A 13,102-nucleotide genomic window follows, 5' to 3' on the forward strand; every position below is an offset into this window, starting at 1 on the left:
AAGTTATGTAGTGTTGAGGAGAATGGCATTTTATGAAAATAAAGTTATATAAGAGTAGGGGGGAATGTACATTTATTAGGGATATATTTAAAATATGAGAATAAATTCATTTTTTTGAACGTCGTCGTTTTAGTGCTTCAGTGACCGAGCAAAAACATGAAAGTGCATGTCATTTTTCTTCCCAATTTAATTATTTAAATTGTCCAAATATACGTTGAACCGTTATTTTACAAGACAGTCACCATTTGAAGAGTTAATACATAATTCAAGTAAGTCATATTATTGAGTACTTTGTATTTATTCTTAGCATTATTTAAGAAAAAACAAAAAAACGAGAGTAATAATTTAAGATAGTGATTTTTTTTTCATTGGAAAGAAGGTGAACTTTCTTTTTCTTTTGTTTTGTTTTCGCTCCTTTTGAAGATTTATTCAAAATATTTGAGTTCTTTCAATGGCCAAAATCAAAACATGTATGTCCTTGACAGTCTGTTGCGTACTGCATGTTGTGGCCCGTTCCCTTCCCCCCAATTGGATTACCGGTACATCCCCTTCCCGAAAGATCTTGGGCTGTGCGAAAGTCATTTTTTTCCCTTACTGCAGGGACGCTCCCGCCAATGCTAAAAGCCATGCGGGGATTAGCTCCTCAGATTAAAGTGGCCACAGATCGCCCCTATTGGGCCTAATCCCGCCATCTGTCAGAGAGCAAGCGACCGAGCACCTCTCTCATCTCCGGGCCAAGAAGGAGGCAGGCAGCACCATGGAGGACACGTACCTCCTCAAGCATCCGGGCGTGAAGAAGAAGATCCTGGTTGGAGGCACTGGCCCGCTGCCTCACTTCCCACCTGGGACGAAGGTACTTGTCACTTGACGCCTTTTTGATCAGGCGTTCTCGAGGTTTTTTGGGGGTTCAGGGAGGATTTTATTTTTATCTTTTCCAACCCTTTCATGCACCCTGGAACCTGATAACATGATAAACTGTCCACCGAAGTAACCGCTGTCCCTGAAAGGGTTAAACATGTCCCCATAATCTGAACGCTAATTAACTACCGATTGAAATCTTCATGATCTGTTTCAAAGAAAAGAACAAATTCCACTAAATCGAGCTGAATGTAGTTGAAAATGTCAATAGAACAGAACTAATGATGTGAAAATGATTTAAGATTGTAAATTGAGGGGTTCATTGGTTTGAGTGGTAGCTCTACTTTAAGAATGGGCAAAAGGAGAGATGGAATCCTTTGAACGCAGCTTTTATTTTTCCAACGTCTGTTCCGCAACTCCCGAAAGAACGAGAACACACCTCCTTCCGACTACTCAAACACTTCCTGCTTTCTTTTAGCCAATCAGACAATATCAACATAAACTTGTTTAAGCAATTATTAAACGTAATATAATTTAGGTAATCCTAACACAAAAAAATATAATGCTCAAACATAAAAGTACAATAATAAACAATTTAACAAAAGCTTACAATATCAACTCATCTTAGTAGACCCTGAAATATAAAGGCCAATCAGGTGATTTGAATTTTTCAAAACGTGCTCCAGAAGTGCCGCGTCAAATGTGGTGAAGACTCTTTGTAATTTCCACGAAACAAACCAGGCTAAACGTAGCTCCTCCCCACCGTGCCAAGATCGGAGTCAGTCCGCTTGAGAGCTGTCACTTCAACATCCTTTTTTTTGGTGCTTTTTTTCCAGCAAAATATGTGAGCATAAATTCCACAGACAAAAATGTGAATGAGAAAGATTTTATTTTTATTTTTGTCAAAGTCAAACGTGACAGCCATCATGTGGATCGGAGCTTCTTGTTGGCCTTTAGAGAGCCTCGTTTTCGCGATGATCCGGCGGGATACGGTACGTTCCAGTTTGCGAGCTCTTTCAAATATCAGAGCTTTTAATTGAAACAAAGCTAAGGTAGGGAGGAATAATTAGTGTAATACTGTATATATGTTTTATTGTCTCGTCAGACACCATGAATATGCACTTAATAATGACATATATGACATCATAATCACGCGTCGCCAATTAATTTGTGGACCCTCAAAGTATGGCTCGAAGACCCCAAAGTGGTTCGGTGATCCCATTTTGAGAGCTTTAGAGGTCAAACATGTTGATGTGCTGTGTCACGTTTATTCACCGTCAATTCGAAGGTGGTCCGATATTCACATGAGGGAATCGTTTGGTGTTTGACACTGACTCACCCAAGCAAACGTTTGGTCAAGCAAACGTTTGGTCAAGCCAACTGCGGCATCTTTCATGGCAGCGGCTCTGTGTTTGTCTCCCAGTGTCTCTGGGACTTTGTGTGAAAAAAAAAGTGTGTGTGTGTGTGTGTGTGTGTGTGTGTGTGTGTGCGTGCGTGCGTGCGTGCGTGTGTGTGTGTGTAGTTGTCCTAATTCTAGTCACATCCAGCTATTGGCACAAAGCCCGGATACACTGGCAAACATTTTTTGTGACAGTGCCAGCATGGATGTCCATGAATGTCTCTTGTGCGCCGACATTACTGTGTGTGTGTGTGTGTGTGTGTGTGTGTGTGTGTGTGTGTGTGTGTGTGTGTGTGTGTGTGTGTTTGTACATGTGTGTTTGTGACCTACCTGCTCAGGCAGTCCCGAATACTAAACACTGTTCTCACTACATTATAGACTAGTCAGAATAGCTAAAAGTACAATATGACACATGCATTAGCATATTTGATCAACAGAGCATTCCAAAGTGGATAATTTTGCTCGCATGCGATTGCAAAAGATAGCCTCATGTCCTCCCATGATTTTTATTAATTGATTTGCCTGACATGTTTCATCGCGCTGATTGGCTGTGTTGTATGACAGCACCATTTCATCGATTTCAGGTTGAAAATGTGGCAACCACTGTGACCATAACCGTGACTTTTTTTTTCTTTTCTTTTTGTCTTTGCATCGCAAGCTGGTTTTCAATTTCCAGACCCTGCTGGACAACTTTGAGCGCACGGTGGTGGACGACAGCCGACTGGCCGGTAGGCCCGCCGAAATCTTTGTGGGCAAGATGTTCAAGTTGGAAGTGTGGGAGACGCTGCTCACGTCCATGCGGGTCGGAGAGGTGGCCGAGTTCTGGTGCGACGCCGTTGTGAGTTGGATAGCACGCACGCACGCACGCACACATACACACGTTACAGTGAAGCCACACAAATAATTTGAACTTCTAAAATTTGTGACTTAGCATTTTAACCTTCAAAGCACTTACTGAGTCTCCCCTGTGAGAAGGGCAATTTAAATAAACTTCACTGACCTCCTAAATGACAAATTTGACAGGGTCCTTGATAATGAAAACGCTCAGTGTGCCGGTTTAACCCCATTCATCCACCTTCTAACTCGATAGCATGATAAGCTGTCCACTGTAGTAACCGTTGTCCCTGAAAGGGTTAAAGAACAGAGCGTGTCGTATGTGTCCTGCAGGACATACTTTGCCCACCCCCGGCATGAATCTTGATGATGTAGGTTAAAGCAGCTCATCCCGATGCACGCCGCATCACCTTACGCAACCCGCAGTATTGTTTTTCCTGGAGCGCGGCATTGACTGAAGCTGCTTTTTTTTTTTTTTCCCCGACGGCGCCGCACAGCACACAGGTTTGTACCCCATCGTGTCAAAGGGGATGCGGCTGATTGCTCAAGGCAAAGACCCCCTGGAGGGCCAGAGGCACATGTGCGGCATGGGGAACCTCTTCCACTATCACTCCACCGGCTTCCCGGAGCTGGATGAGCTCATGAGAACGCCGCAGCCTCTCATCTTTATCATGGAGTTGCTACAGGTGAGGGGAAAAAAATCATAAGTTACCAAGTTATCACCACCGCTGTTTTCTCAGAATGTTGAATTCAACTTACTTCAACTTCGCGAGCAGCATCAGCTCTTCAGCCCACCCAAATCCAATCTTCAACCCAATCTGCCGGGTCAGTGTAATTAACCCAAACTCGGGTAAAAGTAACCCAATCTGCTCGAAATGCACATCTAATAACTGGGTTAGGAAAACAACCCAGCTCATGTCAAGCTCCGTATTATAACGATGTGACTTTGACATCAGCCAGCGTGTACTCACGTTGGGTCGATGTGATCCCGTTTCCACTTCAACACATTCATCCAACCCTTTTCGGCATGTAAAACGTGATATTCCTCAACAATCACTGACAGCGATGACAAAAAGTGAACCCCCCCCTTCCCCGTCCCCGCCTACTCTGCCTGCAAACACTGCACTTTGAAGTAAACCCACCGGGGGGTCCAACAACAGCAGCATCCAAAACAAAAGTTTCACAAAAGCTTCTCATGTTCGAGCAGACAATTGTGTGTTCCTGTTGAGCACTCCCTTGTAGTCGCTCCCGCTGTTTTATTCAGTGGTGGCTTTATCTGGGAAAAAACAAAAACAAAAATTCCTGCTTCACGCCATACCTGGAGAACAGCAGCATTTATGAACACACGGGCCAGAAAACAAACAGCTTTTGCTCTCGATTTTTAAATGCTACGGTTGGAATGTGAATACCACTTTGTAGACTTTCACCAAGGCTGAAACAAAAATAAAAAATTGTTTTCTCATAATTGGTTGGCCGATGTCTAATAAGCGACTCTGTAGGTCATGAAAAAAAACCGTAGGGTAATTTCATAATCCCCCAAAACTAAGCCTTGACAGGACTAGCTAGGGGGTGGGGTTGAGGATCCAGAGCCACTTTCAAGCAATGGTTAAGGATTTGCATGAATCACTTTTAAATATCGCTGTACCTTGACGTACGAGTTTAAAAACAACGGAATAATGACGGAATAGTGAATACAATTTTGGGGAAAAAATGTGAAGATGTGAATCTGCAGTTGACGATCTGCGAGTATTCGGGGATCCGTTAGTTTTTATTTTCATTTTGACTTTTGTTTTTTTATATTACTTTTTGGTTTTTATTAGCTTTTTTTAATGCTTGGTTTTAGTTGAGTTTGTATTAGTTTTATTATTAGTTTTTTGCTTTTTTCAAATGTGGTGTTGTCAAGTGCAAAAAAAAAAAAAGTATTGTTACTAAAGTAAACTGCAATTGTCGAAAGACCGAGCTTCCTCCTTCTATATAGATAAACAGCAAGACTGAAATAAATACATTTAAAATGAACCCCGGCAGCTATATGTGTCATAAAAATTGACAAAGACGAAAACATTTTTGCTATAAGTACATTTAGTTTTATAAACCTGTGATGTCATTTTAGTTGGGGTTTTTTTTCTGATTTTGTTTTAGTTATGTTGTCAGTGTTTGTTGCTGTTAGTTTTCATTACGATCATCATCTTGGTCCCTAAATTACCTACATCAAGGTACCACTGTACAGTGTGATTCCATAGCCACTTGTGGCCCCCATGCGTGCGCCCAAACTCTCCAGGTGGGCGACCCCATGTCCTACCACAGGGAGTCGTGGATGATGGAGAAGGACGAGAAGCTGAGCACGGTGCCCCTCCTCCACATGCGGGGCAATGCGCTTGTCAAGCAGCGACAGTTCCAGGAGGCGGCCAGCGAGTACAAGGAGGCCGTGCTGCTGCTGAAAACGGTCCAGTCGAGGGTGAGCGCATGTGGGTGGGAGATGACATTACGGCGTCCTGCAGGGGATGGCGACCCGAGTCATAGCGACTGGGACTCGAGTCGAGTCAGTGTTTGGATGATTATTGATGTGACAAAATCACTTCCTTGCATTGAACAAAAACGGACACATTTTGACTCAGTAAAAGTCACATGTATATTCATCAATATCAGTTGATATGAAATCTAGTGATGGAAAAAAAAAAGCTGCCCAATGGTCGACTGGTTAGTGCGTCGACCTCACAGTGCAGAGGTGCAGGGTTCGATCCCGGCTCTGGCCTTACAGTGTGGAGTTTGCATGTTCTCCCCATGCCTGTGTGGGTTTTCTCCGGGTACTCCGGTTTCCTCCCACATTCCCAAAACATGCATGGCAGGCTGATTGAACACTCAACATTGTCCCTAGGTGCGAGTATGAGCTCGGATGGTTTTTCGTCTGTGTGTGCCCTGCGAATGGCTGGCAATCGGTTCAGGGTGTCCCCCGCCTACTGCCCGAAGGCAACTAGGATAGGCTCCAGCACCCCCCCGCCCCCCCGCGACCTTTGTGAGGATAAAGCGGATTGGAAAATGGATGGATGGACGGTTTGTGATTTATTTTGGACTTTAATTTGCTTTTGCAGCGTGACTGTTCTTCCTTTTGTCGGGTCTTTCTTTAAAATGATCTGTCATTGGTTCAAGAGAAATTTTATGTATCAAAAATACAAGAGTTGAGTACACATACTAGTATCAGTCTAAAAAAAAAAAAAATTATATATATATATGTTATCCAGCATCCCTAATTGATTTGATTGGATGCAAATGGAGCGGGAAGGGGAGGATGGAAGGAGTGCAGCTTTGATATGAAGCATTCAATCAGTCTTTTAATCAGTGCTCAAGGCTCTTAAAAAATTCAAAGATGCAGAGGCCAGCTCGCTCTTTCATTTTCCCTCCTTCCACATATGCATGCAGGAGATGCCAGGCGACGCCGACTACATGAACTTGGCCCGCCTGATCGTCCCCCTGGAGTTGAACTACTGCCAGTGCATGCTGGAGCTGCACGAGTACTACGAGGTGATCGAGCACGCCAGCGAGCTGCTAGACAAACACAAAGGTGGGTGGCGCACGGTTATCCCGTGTTTGCCAGGCGTTTTGACCGATTAGGCTAGCGTCATCTTATCAACTATCGGGCAGCAAACGTACATTCACACTCGACTCTTGGCTCAAGGATTTTTTTTTCTTTCCTAGAATAGTTATACATACATTTAGCAAGTCTTTCAAAGAGCTCCTTTGTGTCATATGATCGCAAAACCAATATATATTTTTTTTGTACAACGAGGCACGCTCGTAAGTTGGGACACTCTAATGTCAAGTCAGCACTGTCGTTTCCATTTGTTCTTTGTAGACTGCGTGAAGGGTTACTACAAGCGAGCCAAGGCCCATGCCGCCGTGTGGAACGAAAAGGAAGCGCGCCGGGACTTCAACATGGTGGCCCACCTGGACCCCACGCTGGCCTCGCTGGTCCACCGAGAGCTCAGGGCCTTGTCTGAGCGCATGAAGGAGAAGTACTGGCAGGAGAAGGACGCCTACTGGAACAAACTGGACGTCAAGGATGCTGCTGATGAAAAAGAGAAGAAGGAGTCGGTGGATGAGGAAGAGAAGAAGGATGCCCAGGTTGGAGATGAAGGCGGGAAGGACGATGGAGGTGATAAGACGGAGGGAAAGGACTGGCAGCAGATGTTACGTCTGGTGATGCTGCTCCAGGAGCAAGGGAACGTCCTGATGAAAGAAAAAGACTTCCAAGAAGCTTCTACAAAGTTCAAGGAGGCCTTAGATTATGTGGACTTCCTTCAAAATAAGGTTGGTGTGACAGTAAGCCCTCCAAAAATGCAAATTTACCTTGATGCTCACAGAAAACAACAAGGGACACATGCATGTCTTAAAGTTCTCATTTTACCATTAAAAAAAAACATTGAATTTTGAGCAGTGTGTGTGTGTGTGTGTGTGTGTGTGTGTGTATATTTGAATATGAATTTAACTTGTTAACCATGGTTCCACAATATACGTACAATACGATACAAATGAAAGTACTCACAAGGAGCACGGTGGTCATCACTGAACTAGCCGCATGGTACTTGGCTCTTTTTCCTTCCTAAAACGTTACAATGTCGAGGTATGAAATGTACGGTCCAAAAATATCAACGCAACACAAAGCTATGACAGCGACAAGCAACCTTCCTCTCCACTAGGCCCTCGTCCTCCTCTTGCTATAACTTGCTCACACCAACCACGCCATCCAATCTCCTCCAAAATCCATCACAGCTCTTATTTGCCCTCATGTCACCCCTTCCTCTCGGTCAAATGGCCTCAGCAGGTGCGTCGAGGCGATGAAGACTGGGAATCTTTGGAGAAAGTGCGGCTGCCTCTCACCCTCAATCTGAGCCAGTGCATGCTGGAGCTCCAACGCTACCTGCAAGTGGTGCAGCTCAGTGACAAGCTATTGGAAAGCCATCAAGGTAGTATGGAAGACTGTGTTGGTGTGGGCACGGGTGGGTGGGCGCTGGCACAGTCAGTGTTTTGATGTAGGAATGCATTTAAGAATGTTTTCCTCAGACGCACTTTTTAGAGTTGAAATATGAAAATTTCTCGCTCAGCTTGCGGCGGCATTTGCTTTCATGCCGCAGCAACGCTTGATCTCGCTGTTTTGTTTACAAGAGAAGACTCAAGACTTCTTCTCGGTTTCCCTTGGCAACTACCTGTGGGCACCACATTCAAAAATAGTTTCTCTTTTTTAGCAGCGACTCTAAAGTTAACTGCTAATTACACAATTGTTCAAAAGTTTGGTGTCAATTGGCTATGGCCTTACTTTTGAAAGAAAAGCCGTAGTGTGTTTATATTGACTGAACAGGCAAGTTTAACCAAAAGCAGCCAGTTATGGTTACAATGAAACTATGAACTGATGAATCAGTGCAACACGTGGAAATAAATCAGCGCACAACTTACCTTCATGGCTGACACGCTCCATTCTGCACCGAAGGCTTACAGCGATCCATTTCAACAAATGACTCAAATGTTATCTGATCTATTTTCACTTGTTATTGTTTTAAAAATATCCAGAACCTTGTCTACCCAAAAATGGTAAATTGCATTTTTTTTCCTTCACAAGTTCATACTGTTCGTCTGTCCTCACATCGTCTAAAGAGTGAACGTTTGCGGACTTTTTCAACAAAACTTTTGAAAATAATTGGGCTTGATAGGCCTGTTTTGTTGAAAATAGACAGCGGTTTGAACTGCACCCCCGCGCTCGTCCATCTTCATTTCAGGTCACTTCAAGGCACTCTACCAGCGTGCCCGGGCACATGCCGCCTTGTGCAACGAGGAAGAAGCACGGAAGGACTTTGCCGCCGTGGAGAAGCTGGACCCTCAGTTCAAGCCGGTCGTCCGACAGGAGCTGAAGAAGCTGGGCGAGAACCTCCGCAGCATGCACGCCCACCAGAACAAGACCTACTGGCTCGCCACGCAGGAAAAGTGGGGGCCCGGACAGGCCCAGAGGAAGACGTTCACACTGGAGCTTGGTGATAGCGAGAAGCGAGCGAACGAGATAAAGCAGAGCTGTAAAACCAACGAGGAGGATTCCGATAATGAAAACACTGCGAGCGCCGAAGTTACGACAGATCCCAATTAGGACGGCCGCAGTCTGACCACCGCCGCTGTTAGCGATAGCGTAGCCAGCAGGTGATCGGCTTGAGCTAAAAGCATGAAGAAGTTCAGACGCCAAACAAGAGCAGCGGAAATAAAGCGGCCAAGGTGATCAAACAGGGAAGGCCTGTCAGTCAGTCAGAAGAGAGCAATAAACGGGGGTTGTCTTGAGGAAGTATTGATTTAGCCACGAGCTAATCCAAATTCAAACACAAAGAGAAAACTAATATGATGAAGTTCTGTGAGTCATCTTCCTGTGCACACGCGCATGCACGCACGCATGCACGCACGCACACACACACACGCACGCACGCACACACACAGTGCAAGTCTCAGTGTTGGTTTTGGTTGAGGCTGGGAGGTAGGGTGGGGGGTTAGGGGTTTGGGTTAGGGATAGGGGCAGGGGGAGGGTTGGTGTCGTGTTCGGGTTGGGGTTGGCGTTCGGGTTAGCGTTAGTTGTTTAAGATAGGGATGGGTTAAGGTTGGGGTTTCGGGGTTGGTGTTAGGGTTCGTGTATGGGTCCTGGTTAGGGTAAGGGCTCGGGTGAGGGAGATAGGGGTAGGGGTCAGGGTTTGCTTTGGGTTAGGGTTAGGTTTAGGGCTAGGGGTTAAGGTTAGGGTTAGGTTTGGATTGAGGGGTTAGGTTTAGTTGTTAGGGGTTAGGACTAGGTGTTGGGGTTGTGGTTAGGGGCTTGGGTTGGAGGTTGATGTGGGGGAGTAGGGTTTGGATTTGCGTTAGTGGTTAGGGTTAGGGTTGAGTTCGCGTTAGGTTTCGAGGGTTAATGTTAAGGTTTGGATTGGTCTCGGTGTTGGGGTTAGACTTAGGGGATTAGGGTTGGTGTTGGGGTTAGGGTTAGTGGTAGAGGTTATGATTAGGTTTGGGTTTCGGGGTTAGTTTTAGGTGTTAGGAGTTGTTAAGTATTGGGGTTGTGGTTAAGGATAAAGGTTATTGTTCGGGTTGGGCTCAGAGTTAGGGTTACCACAAGGGGTTCATGTTCGGGTTAAGTTTAGGGGTTTGGTTTAGGTGTTATGAGTTCTGGTTGGCGTTGGGGTTCGGGTTAGTGTTAGCGGTTCGAGTTAGTGGTTAGGGTTGGGTTAGGGTTAGTGTTAGGGTTGGGGTTGGTGTCGGGTTCGAGAGTTAGTGGTTAGGGTTGGGTTAGGGTTAGTGGGTTAGTGTTAGGGTTGGGGTTGGTGTCGGGTTCGGGTTTGCTTTCGGTTGGAGTTATGGCTAGCAGGTTAGGTTTGGGTTTTTTTGTGCTACCTCTCAGAGATGTCATCAGCAAATTGAAAGGTTTCTCTTATCTCACTTGTACGTATACTGTATGACTTTCCGATTTATTTTAACCTTGATAGTGCGGATGAAACTGCAATTAAGGGCTGTATGTCATAGAGCTCATTTTGTCTGACTGGGACAGAAACTGAAGCATTAATTGTTGTAACACACAAAAATAAATAAATAAATGGCTTACAGGTGATTTAACTTATTTAAAAAGGTCTCACACACACACAAACACGCAGGAGTACAAATAGAAACTTTTTTATTTCTGTACACAAAAAGAGTAGAAAGCATCCAGTAAGCCAGCACTTTTCTTTACAATACAAAGTGTTCGTACACACTTCCAAAACACTGTTGAACCCATCAAAGGAATACATTGAAATGGTTAATGAGGTATATTCATGGTGATGTTACAATAGAAACGTATTCAACAGTAAAATGTGTTTGTGTTAAACTCACGTGTTAAGGTCGAACGGGTGATTGATCAATCACTGGATTGAAAGATTGATAGGATTCGGATTCACAATAGCAGAAATCGGGGCGGATATAATGACATGTTGGGTAAGCAAGTATGTGTGCAGTTTGTATGTTTATATATGTTGTCACAGTTTGGAATAACATGTTGATGAACATAACGTGTCCTAGCAGTCATTTGCTTGTACCAAGTACAACAGTGATTCTCAAACTGGGACCAGTGAACCAGAGTTTGAGTCTGTCAAATAATTTGAAGTAAGTTGTCATGTTGTTTCATTTTAAAAAGCACAAATCTATACTTGAGGGCCAGAGTGACACCTGAACAAACTTAATCGACATCTACCTTAGCTTGGGGCCATTTAAAAACTTGACATGATTGTGACATATCCTCAAATGAATCTGACATTTCCTCATGTATAAAGCTTTTTTATTTCTTCTTTTTATAGCGGTGGGAGGAGTAATATATTCTTAAAAATATAGTCCTATTTTGTGTGGTTCTCAATGTGTGGTACATGAGCTCCCTCTAGTGGTACGTGAAAGAATCACTAAATTAAATGTTCAACTTTTGTTACACGGGCTTGAGCCTTTTTTTTTTTTTTTTTTAATCCGGTACAGTAAATTTATTCAGTATAAGTAAGTAATATACACGTTCTTTTAATATTTCAAAAATGTCTTTAAAGGTTCGCCCTGTCCTAAAATGTCAGTTCAATGCTTAAAATATGAAGTTCATGATGTCACATTTTTGTTTGAAAACGATTACATTGTTGTATTTTTTATCGCGACAAAAGATGTCTAAGTCCTTGTAAAGATGATGACTTCTTTTTTAAAATTATTTGTTATTACTGTGTAATACAAATGAAATGTCCTGGTGTTTTGTAAGGAATGGTCAACAACACCACCACCAACGTTGATGAGGATCCTTGTGGCTGAACAGCTACAGGCTTGAAAGATGAAGAGAGTGGCCCTTTAGCGCATCCCGCTTACGCCTATTCGCATTTGTATGAGGAGCCCGTCACCTTCCGTGCAGCTGCATCCTTGTGGGCTGTTCCCTAGCAACCGCATCACAACGAACATGCCGACATCAACGGAGAGAATGACGTAAACGCGCAAGGTCAAAGTCTGCTTTTTCAGGTTCCAAATTGCATATTTTTCTCCACACAGTGGATTGTGTTGTGACAGGCCGATCAAAGTGCATCGCCCCCGGCAACAAGAAGAGTGAGGATTTTTTTTTTTTTTTTTATCCTCCGCCTTTTCTTGCTTGTCTGTCAGATCACTCTGAGAGGAGCCCCCCCGAGCATCATGGCTTCACACTCTTTTTGCAGCCTATAAACGGTCGCGATGTGTGCTTCTTCCCCGAATGGGTCAAAAGACCGCAAACGCTCAGCTTGGATGGATTTGCCGTGTCAGACATCATCACATAAGCCGAGCTGTTTTTAATTTTAATTGATTTATTTATTTTATTTTATTCAGAACAATATCAGAAACGCAATGAGCGAATACAGTACACACCTCCAGATTTTTAAATATCTTCAACCAATTTTTGAGGCATCCCGCAAAAATGGGCAAGGGTGTAATGATTGCTCTTGCAGAGCCTGATTTATCAAAATCGCTTGTGGGTGTGATTCACTTACGGAGAACCAATCACCGAGCTGATCAGAAGATGAACCAATCCATCCAATACATTTTATTTAAGAACTTGTTTATTTACTGTTGAGTCGACTTTCGCTATTCACGGAGGATTAAGAACGGACAAAAGTTGCCTATCACTAACGGCCACTAAAAAGCTTTTGGGACAAAAAAAAAAAAAATCACTTACCCTCTAAAATGTATCCCCAAAATGCAGATAAAAATGCAACACACAGAAAATGCGGCTGTAGGGGGCGATGCCTGAACATCTAAAATATAGGAGTTATTTATTTATTTTTTACAATAACGCTCTGTCAACCTTGAACGTCTTTTATGTCCTGCCCACGCCAACTGAACAGCGTTTACAGTCGGATGAAAACGTAATATGACATCAGTTCGCATAACTCCAGCCGATGATTTTTGAAAAGGCCAAGTATCAGCCTGCCATTAATCAATTCAACCGTAGTTTTGATGACGGTACTTGGTGTAAAA

General features: G+C 43.8%; 1 protein-coding gene across 1 annotated transcript; it reads left to right on the plus strand.

The window, feature by feature from the left end:
• Positions 1-666: 666 nt before the first annotated feature.
• LOC109511918 (aryl-hydrocarbon-interacting protein-like 1) lies at positions 667-9,618 on the plus strand. The gene is made up of 8 exons (XM_019863301.1): positions 667-853; positions 2,916-3,095; positions 3,589-3,777; positions 5,370-5,546; positions 6,509-6,650; positions 6,942-7,396; positions 7,908-8,052; positions 8,860-9,618. The coding sequence occupies exons 1-8, from the start codon at positions 758-760 to the stop codon at positions 9,219-9,221; spliced, it is 1,746 nt and encodes a 581-aa protein (XP_019718860.1). The 5' UTR covers positions 667-757; the 3' UTR covers positions 9,222-9,618.
• The last annotated feature ends 3,484 nt before the right edge of the window (positions 9,619-13,102 follow it).

Source organism: Hippocampus comes, unplaced genomic scaffold, assembly GCF_001891065.2.
Source record: "Hippocampus comes isolate QL1 unplaced genomic scaffold, H_comes_QL1_v1.1 scaffold381, whole genome shotgun sequence".
In the NCBI taxonomy this organism is placed as follows: domain Eukaryota; kingdom Metazoa; phylum Chordata; class Actinopteri; order Syngnathiformes; family Syngnathidae; genus Hippocampus; species Hippocampus comes.

What these genes read in the sequence shown, in the direction of transcription:
- LOC109511918 (XM_019863301.1), top strand. Translation starts at nt 758, where the DNA reads ATGGAGGACACGTACCTCCTCAAGCATCCGGGCGTGAAGAAGAAGATC. An exon ending in GCTGCTAGACAAACACAAAG is followed by an intron (nt 6,651 to 6,941) that starts GTGGGTGGCGCA and finishes TGTTCTTTGTAG; the next exon opens with ACTGCGTGAAGGGTTACTAC. An exon ending in TGGACTTCCTTCAAAATAAG is followed by an intron (nt 7,397 to 7,907) that starts GTTGGTGTGACA and finishes AAATGGCCTCAG; the next exon opens with CAGGTGCGTCGAGGCGATGA.